General features: G+C 31.9%; 1 protein-coding gene and 1 pseudogene across 1 annotated transcript; one reads left to right on the top strand and one right to left on the bottom strand.

The window, feature by feature from the left end:
• Positions 1-5,311: 5,311 nt before the first annotated feature.
• Positions 5,312-6,973, bottom strand: LOC101500340 (uncharacterized). The gene is made up of 2 exons (XM_004499803.4): positions 6,713-6,973; positions 5,312-5,982 (listed from the first exon to the last, which is right to left on the bottom strand). The coding sequence occupies exons 1-2, from the start codon at positions 6,881-6,883 to the stop codon at positions 5,563-5,565; spliced, it is 591 nt and encodes a 196-aa protein (XP_004499860.1). The 5' UTR covers positions 6,884-6,973; the 3' UTR covers positions 5,312-5,562.
• Positions 6,974-11,303: 4,330 nt separating this feature from the next.
• LOC140920433 (uncharacterized) lies at positions 11,304-14,916 on the top strand (annotated as a pseudogene).
• The last annotated feature ends 929 nt before the right edge of the window (positions 14,917-15,845 follow it).

Here is a 15,845-nt window from a genome sequence, read left to right as displayed (position 1 = left end):
GCCCTTGACTTCCATCCAATCGATTGGGAAATCGATTTCCTTGATCGTTTTTCCAAAAATTCATGCATTTACTCAAGTCATTCCTAATCAAGTTCACGACTTAACACTTAGCAATTTCTACGCGATTACTACGACACACAAAGGTTCGATAACCATCATACTTACGCACAATAAACAACACATAACACTTAACACCTTCATCTCAGTTATCACGATAAATCAAAATTCGAATCACTCAATCATAAACTCAAATCAAACATGACTCGCGTGCCAGGCACCCTAATGCAATGCGTATATGCCAAAATGCATGGACTCGGAATTCCAAACCAAAACCCTCCTCGAAGGGCCGTAAATCATAATTGTACCGCCTATCGCAGGCCAAAGTACCAATTACCGAGGTGCCACCTATCACGGGTCAGCACGATTTACTAAAATGCGTAAATCATAAACGTACCACCTATCACGGGTCAGTACAGTTTACCGAGGTGTCACCTATCACGGGTCAACACGATTTACTAAAAGAAAAAGCGGGAATCGTAAACGTACCGCCTATCACAGACCAGTACTGTTTACCTAGGTGCCACCTATCACGGGTCAGCACAATTCGCCAAAAATGTAAATCGTAAATGTACCACCTATCACGGGTCAGTACAGTTTACCAAGGTGTCACCTATCACGGGTCAACACGATTTACTAAAATGTAAATCGCAAACGTACAACCTATCACGGGTCCGTACAGTTTACCAAGGTGTCACCTATCACGGGTCAACACGATTTACCAAAAAGTAAATCGTAAACGTACCACCTATCACGGGTCAGTACAGTTACCATGGTGTCACCTATCACGGGTCGACACAATTTACCAAATGAAATGCATGAGCATACACAGACTCCATCCACAACAATCGCTAAGCAAATGCAGATATTACAAGATTCCCCATTTTTAATACCCATTTAACTTAAACGACTTTCAAACAACATTAAATAAATAAGTCATTAAGAGATTCCCCGTTCTTAATACCGATTTATCTTAATGATTTTCAAAACAAAACGTTAAGCAAACAGTCATATTAAGAGATTCCCCATTCTTAATACTCATTTACCGAAACGATTTTCAAAACGATAGTTAAGTAACCGAGACATTAAGGGATTCCCCATCCTCAACGCCCAGTTAACATAAACCTTTTCCTCAAAAGCACATTAAGTAAACCGAGGTATTAAAAGATTCCCCATTTTTAATACTCGTTTAACTCTAATGGTTTTCAAATTCCACGGAAACAAACTCAAACATACTCTCACATTCAAACCATAATTCACAACAACCACACCAATTAACAAACATCAAGTATGGACACGCCAAATACAACGAACACAAATCAAAGCCAACATAACACCCAGATACATCAAATTTCATTTACTCATAATCGTACACGATGACTTCAAATTCATTTACCACGAAACATTCATCATTATAAACAAAACCTAACTCTAAGGTTTTACCCATAACGCACTAGTTTCGTTTTTCCCCAAATCGATACATTAAACCCTAACAAATTCCTTCCCACACAACCACAGATAAGTCCCTAATGCTAACTAGAAGTTTGGAAGGAGCCCTTACTTCAACGTTAGCTTTATCGTGTGTTTCCGGTACTGCGAGTAATTCCGGTAAAATCTCCCCTCGCAACGCCGCTTCCAAATTAGCGCACTAGCACCGTAGCGTGGTGGTGAGCAACTTTCCCTTCTATCTCTTCGAGAAATGAAGCTTGGATCTAGAAGAAACGGAGGGGTTTGTGTTTGGATCTCAAAAACCGTTTTTCTTCGTTTTCGAATCAAAGACCGCTCGCAACGCCGCTTCCAAATTAGCGCACTAGCACCGTAGCGTGGTGGTGAGCAACTTTCCCTTCTATCTCTTCGAGAAATGAAGCTTGGATCTAGAAGAAACGGAGGGGTTTGTGTTTGGATCTCAAAAACCGTCTTTCTTCGTTTTCGAATCAAAGAGGAAGAGTGGAGTTGCGAAAACCTTGATTTAACTCTCATCCAACCTTTGGTTACTAGTTTTGAAGAAAGGAAATCGACGAAAATGAAAAAGGAAGAAAGGAGGGAAATTGGCCGCGGGTCACGGTTCAGAGGAAGGAGATGGAATTTTTGATTTTCTTTCCTTTCTTTTTCTTTCCTTTGTTTTTCCTTTCTTCCTTTTTCCTTCTTTCCCTTTTATACTATTTTCTTTTCCTTTTCTTTCCTTCTAGTTTTCCTTTATTTTTCCCTCCAAACAAACATATATAGATAATAAATATAACTTAACAATTATTATCTCCAAATATCCAGATATTTGTTAAATTACCGTTTCACCCGAAACGTATTAAATTATCAGTAAGGGATTCATCGCAGATAAATTCAATTTATTTATCGACGAGAAATTTTAATTGGCATCAAAATATCTTTTTGATTATAAAACTCTAAAATATTATTAACTTTGGCTTAAAAGCCTCCGAGCCAAAATCCAAAATACACCAAAAATGCATAAATGGTACTTTAAAATTATGGGTCTTACAACAATAAAATTAGAGGAAGGTACCAGAGGTAGGTGCCAGAAGAAGCTACCAGATAAAGTACTTGAGAAAGGTACTAGATCACCAAAGGATGAGATCAAAGGAACACAAAAGCATATGTGTTTGTCTGCCTTTGAAGATTTTGCATCAAGTTATCATTAACTTTGAAGAGATTGTTCAAGCCATGCTTTCTAAACTCATATTCTGCTATACAAAAGTTGCAACACGCTCAAAATGTTGCCTCTAATGTTGTAATGACTCTGATGATTAAACAATGTGATTTGACCAAAGCCACTAATTCTAAGTCACACAATTCTGCCTCTGACTTTTATTATTCAAGAAACACAATATTTCACTCCAACAAGAAAATCAATGGTTCCGATGGAAAATCAATGACTCTAATTGAAATAATTCACTCTATATATAAGAATTAGCCAAATCAAAATTTTGAAATATTCAAGAACAAGCCCAAATCTATTCCCACACCAATCAATAAAAAGTATGAAGGAAGATTGACGTGAATAAGTTTTTTATCACAATCTAAAATTAGATACAATTCAAAATTATAATTGAAAGAAATCTTTGACCAATGCGAAAAGAAGATATGGTCAAAATATTGTTCCCAAGAAGATATGGTCAAAATATTGTTCACAAGAATATATGACCAAAATATTGTTTATAGGAAGATATGGTCAAAATATTGTTCACAAGAAGATATGGTCAAAATATTGTTCACAAGAAGATATGCTCAAAATTTGTTCACAAGAAGATATGCTCATAATTTGCTCACAAAAAAATATGCTCAGATTTTTTTAACAAGAAGATACACACTCAGAATTATTCGCAAAGAGATACACTCATAATTATTTACAAGAAGAAACACTCAAAATTATTCACAAGAAGATACACTCATAATTTGTTCACAAGAAGATATATTCAAAAAAATTTCACAAGAAAGATATGATCCAGATTTTAACAGGAAAAAAGTGAAAGTCTAATCTATTCTATAAATAGATACTCAAGACTGAAGAAGAAAACATGAACTCATAAACTCAGAAATCCATACAATTCATAAAAACTTTTGAGAGCTCAAATTTCCTATGTAATAAAAGTTCAAAGGTTTAAATTCTAAAGAAGCACTTGCTCAAAGAATTACTTTCTAAATGTTTTAGTGTGAGAAATCAATTGTAACAATCTTCTTAGTTGAAACAAAACACAATATGTTCCAAACTTGTGTAACTCATCCCGATAATGGCTTTAGTGTTCCTCAAGCAATTTGTGGTTTTCATGTTGTGTTGAGAAAACTTGACTTGTAGGGTCAAGGTGTAGTTTTCATCAACAATTTGTGGTTTTCAAGTTGTGTGGACAAGATATGACTTGTATGGTAAATGTGTTTGTTTGCCTCAAAAAGTATGTAGGTGTCAGGTTGTTTTGAGAATACTGGCTTGTAGGGTCATGTACATGTAATTCAAGGATTTGAATTAGTGGTTAAATTCTCTAAGTGAAGGAACATGATGTAGCTACCAAGTTGGTGGTGAACCAAGATAAATCTGCTTGTGTCACTTTACTTTTTGTCAAAATCACTAAACCCGAACTAGTTCTTGAATAAATAATTATAAAGAATCCAACTTAGACAAATACAATTTAACCCCATTTATCGTTTTTCCCGAGTAAGGCTACATTTCTATAGGCCACAACTTATGACCATTAGTTTTGCTTATAAATAGTACTTGTAATATTTTTAGAGACACTTAACCAATCAAACAAGCTTTTACATATATCTATCATTTTTATCAGTTTATTTACATTATGCACTCTTTAGTTCAGTAGCTTAAACCCGAACACACCATATTTAACACTCTTTAGAGTAGTTAAAAAAATCCATAGTCGAAGGACAAAGTTCCTTCCTCAATGTAATCGTTTATAAATAAAGGAATCGTAGTTGAGGAGCATATAACTAATTCTTGAGCTAATTCTTAATCCCAAAAACAATCTCAAAAGTTCTTTTTAAAAAGTATTGATACTTCCGTTCATTATTCGCTGTGTTTTCCTTTCTTTCCCCTTGATTTTACCTTCATCAAAATGTATTTTGTTGACAGTTCCTATCGAATGAAAAAGAAAAAGACTTGCATACCCCAGAATATAACAATTACTTGTGAGTTGTGATTTATATTATTTTCAGGAGTTATACACAACTGCATTTCATGAACTACCTAGTGTCTTAATAAATGTTGTTAAAATTGTTTTCAGGCTTCCCCTATTATTGCTGTTGAAGATAAAAAGAACTGCTATAAAAGCCTATATAGGCTATAACTTTTAAGAAGGGAAAGGAAATTAAGTTGTGGTTTTGGCATAAATGAATTCACACACCAAGGATTAATAAAAACACCACACAAGTGGAAAATAAATTCCTATAGAGTAAGCACCTTGGACACAAAAATGCCAAGTCTAATAACAGAATCTGTTAATTAGTTACTTGTATTTTATTTTTATTTTTATTTTTGTTCTTCTTCACTATATAAAGACTTTGGAATCATTCACAAATTAATCATTTAATTCATACAACATTTCTTAGCTTTTCATATCATAAAACAATAAGATAACAAATAACTAATATAAGAAATGAAATGAGTGAAATCAAATATCATCAAAGTCATGAAGCAATGGTTCAATGAATTGGACTTTTGAACCTTATTAAAACAATCATATTTTATACTTTATTTATTTTTGGACTAAACTATGAATTACCAAAAGAGGTAAAATAAACATCAACCCACAAATCACTTAATGAAATCATTCATTATTTATTCTCCCTTCATATCATAATACAATAAGATAACAAATAACTAATATATATATATATAAGAAATCGAAAGAGAGAAATCAAAGAAAATCAAATCTTTACTATCACAATTATTTGTCAGATTTTACTTATCTCTCAATCAAACTACGTATTACCAGAGTCATTTCCCTTGGACCAAGATGGTTCAAAAAGAAAAAGATAACATCAAATTTATTTTATTTTCTGCAAGTTGGATACAAAACTTGATGCAGCAAAACCAGCAGAACCACCAACAACACTGAACAAAGCAACCACAACCTGCAATCCAACTTCTCCAAAGTTGTCTTCAGGAACAAGGTAAACAAACAAAGGTCCTAAAAGAAGTAAAACAAAGCTGAGTGTGAAAAGTGACCCTGGTGTTGTTGGATCAGTAGCAGCAGACAACACACCAAGTTCTTCTGCTTTTGAGAGGAGTCCAAGTTTCTCTATTGTTGAAAGAGATAATCCAAATTTCTCTGCTGCTGATAACAACCCTGCTTTCTCTGCTTTTGTTAATAGTTTGAGTTGCTCCATTCTTGTGAGGAGTTTAATGGGTGGTGTGGATGTTGTAGCACTCCTAGGTTGTTCACCAAGTGGGAATACAGTTGAACTCTGCATTGTGCTTGTGGCTTAGTAACTTTAAGAAATAAAAAAACATTTTTACATGGTTTTTTTAACTAGTTAAGAATTATCAACAAAAATTCAGGTCCAAACTTGCTATGATAACTTTCAAAAACTATCAACGGCACAAACACGATATTGATACATATTCGTTGATATCGATAATAATTTGAAATAAATTAATTAATTGAATATAATCAATGTGTCGGTATTGTCACGATGTCAGTCACCAACACGTGTCGGATATTGAGACACGCCTTCGAGCAAAATTATTGATGTTATTAAGGTGAAAATCTCTAGGTCAAACTGAGTTTTAATTTAAAAGTGTAAATTTAATTTGTTTATAAGACATAAATCTGTTTTAGCTAAAATGCATTTCAATTGATAAATGGCAATGATTTTTTTAATTGGTAGGTCTAAATTGCATTTTGAAGGACTAAACTTCTAGTTTTTTTTAATTGGTAGGCCTAACATATTTAATTCATAAGTTTGGTTGGGTTATTCCCAGTCACCGGCCATATACAAATTACTGTGAATCACAATTTTAAGAAGTATAACTAATTTGAAACTATTTATAATATTATTAAAAAGTTTAAATTTGGGTTTAAATTTATCAAGTTCTACTTAGCATAACAAACTATATTTGTATATCTAAGCACTTATATAAATTATAAATAAAAAAAATAAAAAATAAAAACATTAAGATTTGTGTTGCACTGACCTTTTTAGAACCTACGGTTCTAGAGACAGAAGGAAGGGGTTTGGGAGTAGCCATGGATTTGACATGAAAAGGTGAGTTGAGAGATTTTTGTGTTGTGTGAGAAGAAGCTGAGTAGAAGATAAAACTACTACTACAAATTGATGCTGAGGCCTTCATTGTCATCATCATCATACGTTTCTTTAGTTTCGTTTTCTCTTATCACTCAGCTTAGATGAACAAAAAGAGTCTCCAAAGCAATGAGTGGATGATGATGATTGATGATGAGGCAGAACCGATACCATGGATTGGTTTTTCATTATTTTCATGATGACGTGTCATGAATGGTTGGTTTCTATTCTTTGTACCCATCTCTCTCGCGATAAATATTTGTTTAAGTTTTCTAAAGGAAAAAACTGTTGCGCTAAAATGGTATGATTTAAAAACATTCATAATTTAATAAATAACGACCCTTTTCTAATAAAAATATGGGATCTTATAAAAATGACTTTAATTATTATGTAATGATAGTGTAAAAAATTTACACTAACACATTACAATCATTCATCATTATGACTTTTGATGTATTTATTATAAAAATTAAAGATTTTTAATGAGTCTATGGTTGAGATTGACTAACGATATAAAAAACATTTATACTATCGATGTATATAAATTAAATTCTATATATATTTATGTGGTTATTTAAAAATTATTTAATTGAATAAAAAATAAAAAATAAAATTATATAAAATAATCTAAGAAGGAAAAATAGCTATAGAAAAATTTGATATTCCCTTTATATACATATTAATAATATAGATATAGATATTTTATAAAAAATATAGTTACTTGATTGAGTATAGAAAGATAAAATTGTAAATGTTTTATCGTAGTTTTAATCTCTCTATTTTTTTCACGAAACCTTTACATTGTCAATGTATATAAATTAAATTATATAAAATTTATGTGGTTATTTAAAAACAATTTAATTGGATAAAAAATGAATTTTTTTTATATAAAATCATTTAAATGAAAGGTAAGATTGGATGAAAAATTAGTTATACAAAAATTTGATATTCCCATTATATTAATAATATAGGTATAGATATTTAAAAAAATATACATAGTTACTTGATTGATAAATGCTTAATTATAGTTTTAGTCTTCATATTTTTACCGATTCACGAAATCAGTTCCCCTATTTTAAAATTGATAGTTTTGGTCTTGATTATGATTTTTTAACTAAAAAATGACGATATGAGATATTTTAAATAATGCGGCATATGCTACGATGATGCAGTATTATTAACAGAGATATTCACAGTGCAGATTGAATCAACTTTGAGGCGAAAAAACTATCCTATTTTATGATTAAAATCATTGTAATTTGGTTCGTTTAGATTATTTCTATAAACAAAACCTGATCTAATAAAATCGAATTAAATATGGTTGATTTGATCAATTTTTTTATTTTTGTAAGTTAGAATTTATTAAAAAGAAAAAGAAAACAAAAACTAGGGTACATAAACTTAACTCAATAAAAGAAAAAAAGTACCAAAGGATTCCTCAAATCATACAAGTTTTTTACCCTAGGGCGGAAATTATATAATACAACATCATTCTAAGTATTATTCTTCCTTGCATTTCATTTGAAGTCATCTCTATAAAAGACTTTTCAATAGTAGTAGAACAATTCTTTAAAGTTGCTTCCTTTCTTCATCATCAGGATCTTTCCTAAGATGTATTTCATTAGCATCACTATTTTTTTTTAAACTTTCTGAATATCTCCAAATGATAAGCAATTTTAGGATGTAAACTATCTTTGGTAACAATAACATTTGAGTTGACTTCCAAATCATAAGAGATTTGATGTTCTTGAGAATTGTTTTCATCTGACATTGTATCACTCCAAGAGGCAACAATACGCTTGTTTGGACATTGATGACCCTCCCATAGATGCTAAGTGTCAGTTGAGTTAGATAAGTTGGAATCAAATGCCTTATGAATTACATTTTTAGGACCATGTGTTTCTTGGACCTAAGATTCCTGAAGTGTCTACGACATGTGTTAGTTGAGTTAGATAAGATAGAACAAAAGACCACACGAATTAAATTGTAGGACCTTGTGTCACATGGACCTTAGATTCCTATAGTGTCTCTAGAATGATTACTAATTCCCTAAAATCAACTAAATCAGAAACTTCATCACGATTCTTATCAATTTTTTTCCTACACGAAAGGAGATTCTGGAATAACAATGTTGCCTCCTAGTTCAACATTGAGAATTCTATCAACAAAATGAGAGTTAATAACAAGAGTACTATTATCCTAAACTTTTTCTGTGTTGGTGGATAAATTAATTTATTCTTATGTAAAAGAAGTCAGTCAATGAGTCAAAGAACCGCAAGAGTAAAAAGTAAGGCTTATAGACTTAATGAAATTTTGGACAAAGTACATCTCCGACGAGACAGTTCAAATCGACAACAAAAGGAGCATCATATAAAACATGCATCAAAAGCAACCAAATCGATATAGTTTTAGTAATTGTCGAGTAAAACATCTAATTAGATTGGTGATATGGGCCACGACGCAACTAGCCACTAGCAGCGTAGATTGGCAATGTGGGTGATGCCAACACCACTAGCCATTTAATTTGTTTATAGTTTTCAAAAATCACATCTAAAGAACGATTGATGATTCTCTATCAAAATTTTAAGTCGTCGTTTACCTTTCTTGCAATTTTTCCTTTCTTTGTTTACACTGCTTGCACTTTTCCTTTTTCTTTACTTATTTTTCTACTTTTAATTTTAGTTGATTTTACTTTTCTTGGTTCATTTCCTACAATTTTCTTCATGCAATTTACATCTACATCATTTTGCAAGTTTTACACTACATTTTGTTGATTGTCCCTTGCGCTCATTGTTTGGAGTTTGTCACATTTATAATTTGAAAATCTTGCACTAGTTATGCATTAAAGTATTGTTTTCATCACTTAAGACTTACATTGTACTAAAAAGTGGTTTTAGTTTTCAATCAAGATGCACACCACCTTGCATTCACAAGTCATTATGTTGCATAACATTAAAAAAAAAAACATTTATGTTTAAACATTTTATTTGTTGATGTTTTTGTAGACTCCCAACTGAACCTTAAATCAACGTTAATAGTTTGAACCATCAGTTTCAGTCTTTTTTGGAGCAACAATTTTTTAAGGACATATTTTTTTTACCAAAATTGTTACAATTGATGCATCTTCAATAGGGTGAGCTTTTCCTTAGCCATTAGAATATTTTTAACATTTATCTATGAAATGTCCTACAAGCTTACAAAATTCACAAAACAAAAACATTTTTTCACAATCAATTTAAAAAAATGCATATCCTTCACGTTTAATAAGAATGTGGTCTTTCATCTCTTGTATCATGGCCAAATCAACCAAAACTTGAGCAAAATGTTCTATTATTTTTGTGTTGGTTGCTTCGTCAAGAGATAATAGGGTACTAATATCTGAAGAGATTTTGAAAATTATCCTTAGCTTCCATTATTCACGAGGTAGATTGTAGATACAAATCGATCTTTGAGCATGTGTTTCTTACCAAATTCGAATTGAAATCTCCGTCCAAGAGAAGACACGAAGGGTTGCTATTGTCAGCTTTTTTAATTTTTGGGAATATTATATACGAATATCTTGGTGATTTTTCGAGTAAAAAATTTTGCCCAAATTCCCAACAAGTATATTTTAAAGCGTTGGACAAAAGATGCTAACAAAGGTATTTGATTTATTGAAGATGATTCAGAATTTTCCTCCGACAAAAACTCAGCAACTTTGCGAAGTATATACATGGAAGAATCAAAAGGAGTCTAGAAGATTTCGCCAAGTACGTGGACAGCATGGTCACAATAAGCGAAGCTGTAAGCAAAAGATAAGTGATGAATCTATTGACCAACATACTCCATCTAAGATGATGGCGTTGCTGCAAACTTCCATTCATTATTAGCTCTTTGAATTACAAGAACATACATTAAATTAGAGAAAGACAATAAAATAGTCACTAGTACAATTTAATCTTGTTAGATCTGCAATTTTAGATCGGTTGTTATACACACAATGTAATAAATAGACAATGACAAATTTGTTATTAGCACAAATTTTGTTAAATCTGTTATATTAAACCGTTATAACAAGCATTTTACACACACACAAAAATTCCCTAAATTAACTAAAAAATTAGAAAAACACGTGCGAACCAATTCTTCATCCTTCAGCATAAATCGTATGAGCTTCATCCTTCAGTCTTCACCCTTCAGCGCAATCATCCTTCAACCTTCAACGTTTTCATTTTTCAACCTTCAGCCTTCATCCTTCAACGCAAATCGGATGAACTTCATCCTTCACCGCAAACTCATAGAAACTTCAGCTTTCAATCTTCCTATATTTTGTTTTCATTATCTCCTTCACAATTAACAGGTAAATTTTGTTTTCCCCTAAATTATATTTTCACTCCCTCCTTCACAATCAACATGTAAATTTGTATTTCCCCTAAATTCGGTTTTTCCCTAAATTCTATTTTCATTTCTTCCCTCACGTGCGAACTCTGCAGCCCTCAGCGCCGATGATGAGTTGGTCCGACACAACGTTCTTCTACTTCCGTGTCGACGACGAGTTTTCTTTTTCTTCCTCTTCCATTTGTCGAGAAGCGTTTCAGTCAAGAAGTGTCAATTTCTTTTACCATCGAGAAGTGTTTTCCTCCGAGCAAGTGTTTGTTGCTACTAAAATTTTAGGGATTGGAAGTTGATTCTGAATCTCTAATTGACTTTGATGCAAAACTTTGACCTATTCACAGATTAATTTCTTCAGAGAGTCTATTTTGCATTATGTAAATTTTTTCAGTGATTGTGATTTGTTTATTTTCATCTTTTTTGGTGTGACCCGTTGTAAGATTGGGTTAAACCAATAATAGAAATGATATTAAGAATGCTTGTTAGGTTTAGTTGTATGATACTAATTATTGCTACTAGTTAGTATTAGGCATTTGTGTTGAATGAGTTTGTCTATGTAATTTTTCCTTTGTGTTCATCGGTTTGATTGTTCGATATTATTGTTTGTTACCTTTCACCTGGTTGGATGAACTTTGTCTACACATTTTTTTCTTTGTATTTCCTTTGTAACTGCTAATTGTAATTTGCCACATTAATAACTATGGTTTGGTTTCAAATGATCAGTGTGCATGCTTGTGAAAATAAAGGTACATTTGGGAACCTGTTTATTGCTTATGGTTAATAGTTGGATTTGATTATTAATTTAGGGCTTACGAGGAACCTGTGGACTCGAAGAGATATCTCGAAGACTCTTGCAAAGTGTGTGAAACCATTACTTGAATGAAAATACATTACAATTTGAGGAAATACGAAGTCATCTTATTTATTCCGGGATTGACCTGAATTATACCAGATGGCATGGTGATTCGTTAAACATGTCAAAAAACTCAAAAGAAAGGAAGTTAATGTAGATATGAGCGAGCAACTAAAGTACATGATACGTGATGTTGAACAAGAGTCCTTTAATCGTGCACATGTATATGATAATTTGTGCAGTGACAAAGAAGAGACATTGTATCCGAGATGCACTAACTTCACACGGTTGTCTACGGTGTTGAGACTGTTCAACTTGAAGACGAGAAATGGATGGATAGAGAAAAGCTTCACCAAATTACTCGAATTGTTGAAAGAAATGCTCCTATAAGGTAACACATTGCTGAATCATAACTATGAGGCAAAAAAACATTGCGTCCAATGGGCATGGAGTATAGGAAAATACATGCATGCCCTAATGATTGTTTATGACAAAAGCTCAAAGAGGCTTCCTATGAAGGTGTTATGGTATCTTCCAATAGTTCCAAGGTTCAAACAATTTTTTGCTAAAATAAATGATGCAAAGAATGTAAGATGGCATGCCGTTGAGAGGAAGCGTGATGGACAACTCTGTCATCTAGCTGATTCTTTGCAATTGAAGAAAATTAATGATTTGTACCTAGAGTTCGGAAATAAGCCAAGGAACCTTGGGCTTTGAATTGCTACGGATAGAATGAATCCATATGGAAACTTAAGTAGTAACCATAGTTCAATGCCCGTTCCACTAGTTATCTACAACCTACCTCATTGGATTTGCATGAAGCGTAAATACATTATGTTAGCTATGATGATTTCAGGTCCAAAACAACCTTGAAATGACAGAGATATTTATCTAAATTCATTGATTAAATATTTGAGAATGATTTTGGAAGGTGTTGATGTGTTTGATGGGTATTCTTGTGAATATTTTAAGATGCGTGCAATGCTATTTTGCACCATCAATGACTTTCTTGCATATGGAAACTTGTGTGGTTATAGTGTTAAGGGACATAAAGCATGTTATAAATTATTTTGGGCATCATAAATTTACATAAGGCACATGCTACCAAAAATTGAAACATGGAAGAAAATAATTTACGTTGGGCATCAGAAATTTCTCAAGTCTAATAATCCATACTGTAAGTTGAGAAAAGCATTTAATGGACACCAAGAGCATGAAATTTCCCATATAGCCTTAATTGGGGAGAAAGTTTATCAACAGGTTTAGGATATCAACGTTATCTTTGGAATGAACCAAAAATAGACTATAGAGAAAAATATATGGAAGAATAAGTTTGTATTCTTTAATATTCCTTATTGGTCTAGTCTAGATGTAAGACAATGTCTTGATGTGATGCATGTGTGTGATAGTATAATTGGAACACTTCTCAACATTCAGGATAAAACAAAGGATGGATGAAATTCTCGTCTAGATATGGTTGTGATGGGTATACGACAACAATTAGGTCCACAGTCTGCAGGTAAACAGACATATTTACCTCCTACTTGTCATACATTGTCAAAAAAAAAAAAAGAGGAAAGGCCTGTGTGGATGTTTACGGGGAATAAAAGTGCCACATGACTACTCCTTAAATGTCAAGAGTCTTGTCTCAATGAAAGCTTTGAAATTAGTTGGCTTAAAGTCTCACGATTGCCACATATTGATGCAACAACTACTACCAGTGGTCTTACGTGTCATATTACTTAAAAAATTAAGAGATGTCCTAACTAGGTTGTGTTTATTTTTCAACGCTATTTGTAGCAAAGTCGTTGATCCTCAAGAATTAAATGAGTTTGAAAATGAAGCTATTGTTATCTTGTGCCAACTAGAGATATGTTTTCCTCCTTTTTTTTGAAATCATGGTTCATTTAGTTAGGGAGATTAATTATGTAGTCCTGTTTATTTGAGGAGGATGTATTCAGTCAAGTGATATATGAAGATTTTAAAAGGATATGTGAAGAATCTACACCGTCCTGAAGCATCTATTGTTGAAAGGTACACGACAGAATAAGCTATTGAGTTTTGTTCTGACTATATGTCAAAAGCAGAACCCATAGGAATTCTTAGATCTCGTCATGAAGGAACATGTGTGGGTAATGGTATACGACGCTTAAAACTAAAGAGCTTGGGACGGGAGGAAATACTTCAAGCACATTTGTATATATTGAATAACATTGATGAGGTTCAACCTTACCTTTCTACTCATAAAAGCATTGTGAAGGAAAAATATCCTAGAGTGAATGAAAAATGGTTGTTGAATGAGCATAACAAGACTTTCTTAAAATGGTTTAAAGTAACCATTTTAACCAACAATACAACTTATGATACATTAAAATGGATAGAAAATGGACCTCACTTTGATGTCATAACTTGGACTAGCTACAATATCAATAATTTTACATTCTACACAAAATGTTAGGATGGCAGTAGTACCATGCAAAATAGTGGGATTATGGTCGTAGTTGAATCCGTGCATTTATCTATTTCAAAAGATAAAAACTCTGTTACGACATCCATACTTACTTTGGAACAATTGAAGTGATTTGGGATGTCGATTTCATTAAATTAAAATGCTTGTTTTTAAATATAAATGGATTGACATCAACAGTGGTGTTTAAATTGATGAATTTGGTTTTACATTGGTGGACCTTGAAAAGGTAACGTACAAGGATGAGCCTTTAATTATGGCATCCCAAGCAAAACAAGTGTTTTATGTTAGTGTTTCTTCTAATAAAAAATGGTTAGTGGTTCTCCAAGGTAAAAGCTTGTATGGACCAAATGAAAGTCTAGATTCAACGCTAGATATTTCTAAGACTCTTTCACTCTCACAATGAATACTTATTTTCATTGAAGAAACCATTTGAGTGTGTGGCACATTCTAAGTCTATAAATGTTTCAATAACATTATTCCTCTTTTGTCGTTATTGTTGAAGATCATATATAAAAGGTGGATATTTTTTCTAAGCTATTAAATGTGTCTCTCATAGCATTTTTTATTTTTATTTGTTATAATTAAAAAATAAAATAAATAATTAAAACAAAATAAAGATGAAGAATTCCAAAAATATTTGTTTGAAAATAAATAACTTCTAACCATTTCACTACTTGAAATTTCCTATGTCTTAAACATCAATAACTCTTCTTGCCTATAATTTTTAGTAACCTACTATTGATATTTCTTGACCATGTGATCCTTTGACGCACACGGGTCAAATACAATTGATAAAATATAAATAGAGGTAATAACTCAAATCGTTTCACAAGGACTTCTGATATAGTAATAATAACCGAATTGAAAATTGAAATTAAAAAGGAGGTTTTTAGATTTTTGTTTTAATATATGAGCAAAACAATTAATCCACTTATTCGAACCTATCTGTAAGACCCATTATCATTTGTCTAGAATATGATAATTTGGCCCATACACCTTAATAAAACCGAGGTAATTAACAATAAATAATAAATTAGAATCACCATCATAACTGAAAACTACATTCATAAATATAGTTTACAACTTGTTTAGTAGATTCATAAAAATATTACATCTTGGAAACAACTACGATTGACTGATTACATCATAAAACAAAATATTAAATTCTAATTCCACGAGTTTGGAGCTGATCTTCTGAATGTTGATTTCATGTCTCATGTTCCTCCAACTGCTAAATAAAAATAATAATAATAATAATAATAATAATAATAATAATAATAATAATAATAATAATAATAATAATAATAATAATAATAATAATAATAATAATAA

Source organism: Cicer arietinum, chromosome 5 (assembly GCF_000331145.2).
Source record: "Cicer arietinum cultivar CDC Frontier isolate Library 1 chromosome 5, Cicar.CDCFrontier_v2.0, whole genome shotgun sequence".
NCBI lineage: Eukaryota > Viridiplantae > Streptophyta > Magnoliopsida > Fabales > Fabaceae > Cicer > Cicer arietinum.
The sequence above is the reverse complement of the archived record's forward strand: the minus strand, read 5'-3'. Positions and strand labels throughout refer to the sequence as shown.

Bases quoted from the DNA above. Each gene is read 5' to 3' on its own strand.
- LOC101500340 (XM_004499803.4), bottom strand. From the start codon at position 6,883: ATGATGATGATGACAATGAAGGCCTCAGCATCAATTTGTAGTAGTAGT. The intron at 5,983-6,712 runs GTCAGTGCAACA...AGCACAATGCAG, and splicing joins GAACCGTAGGTTCTAAAAAG to AGTTCAACTGTATTCCCACT.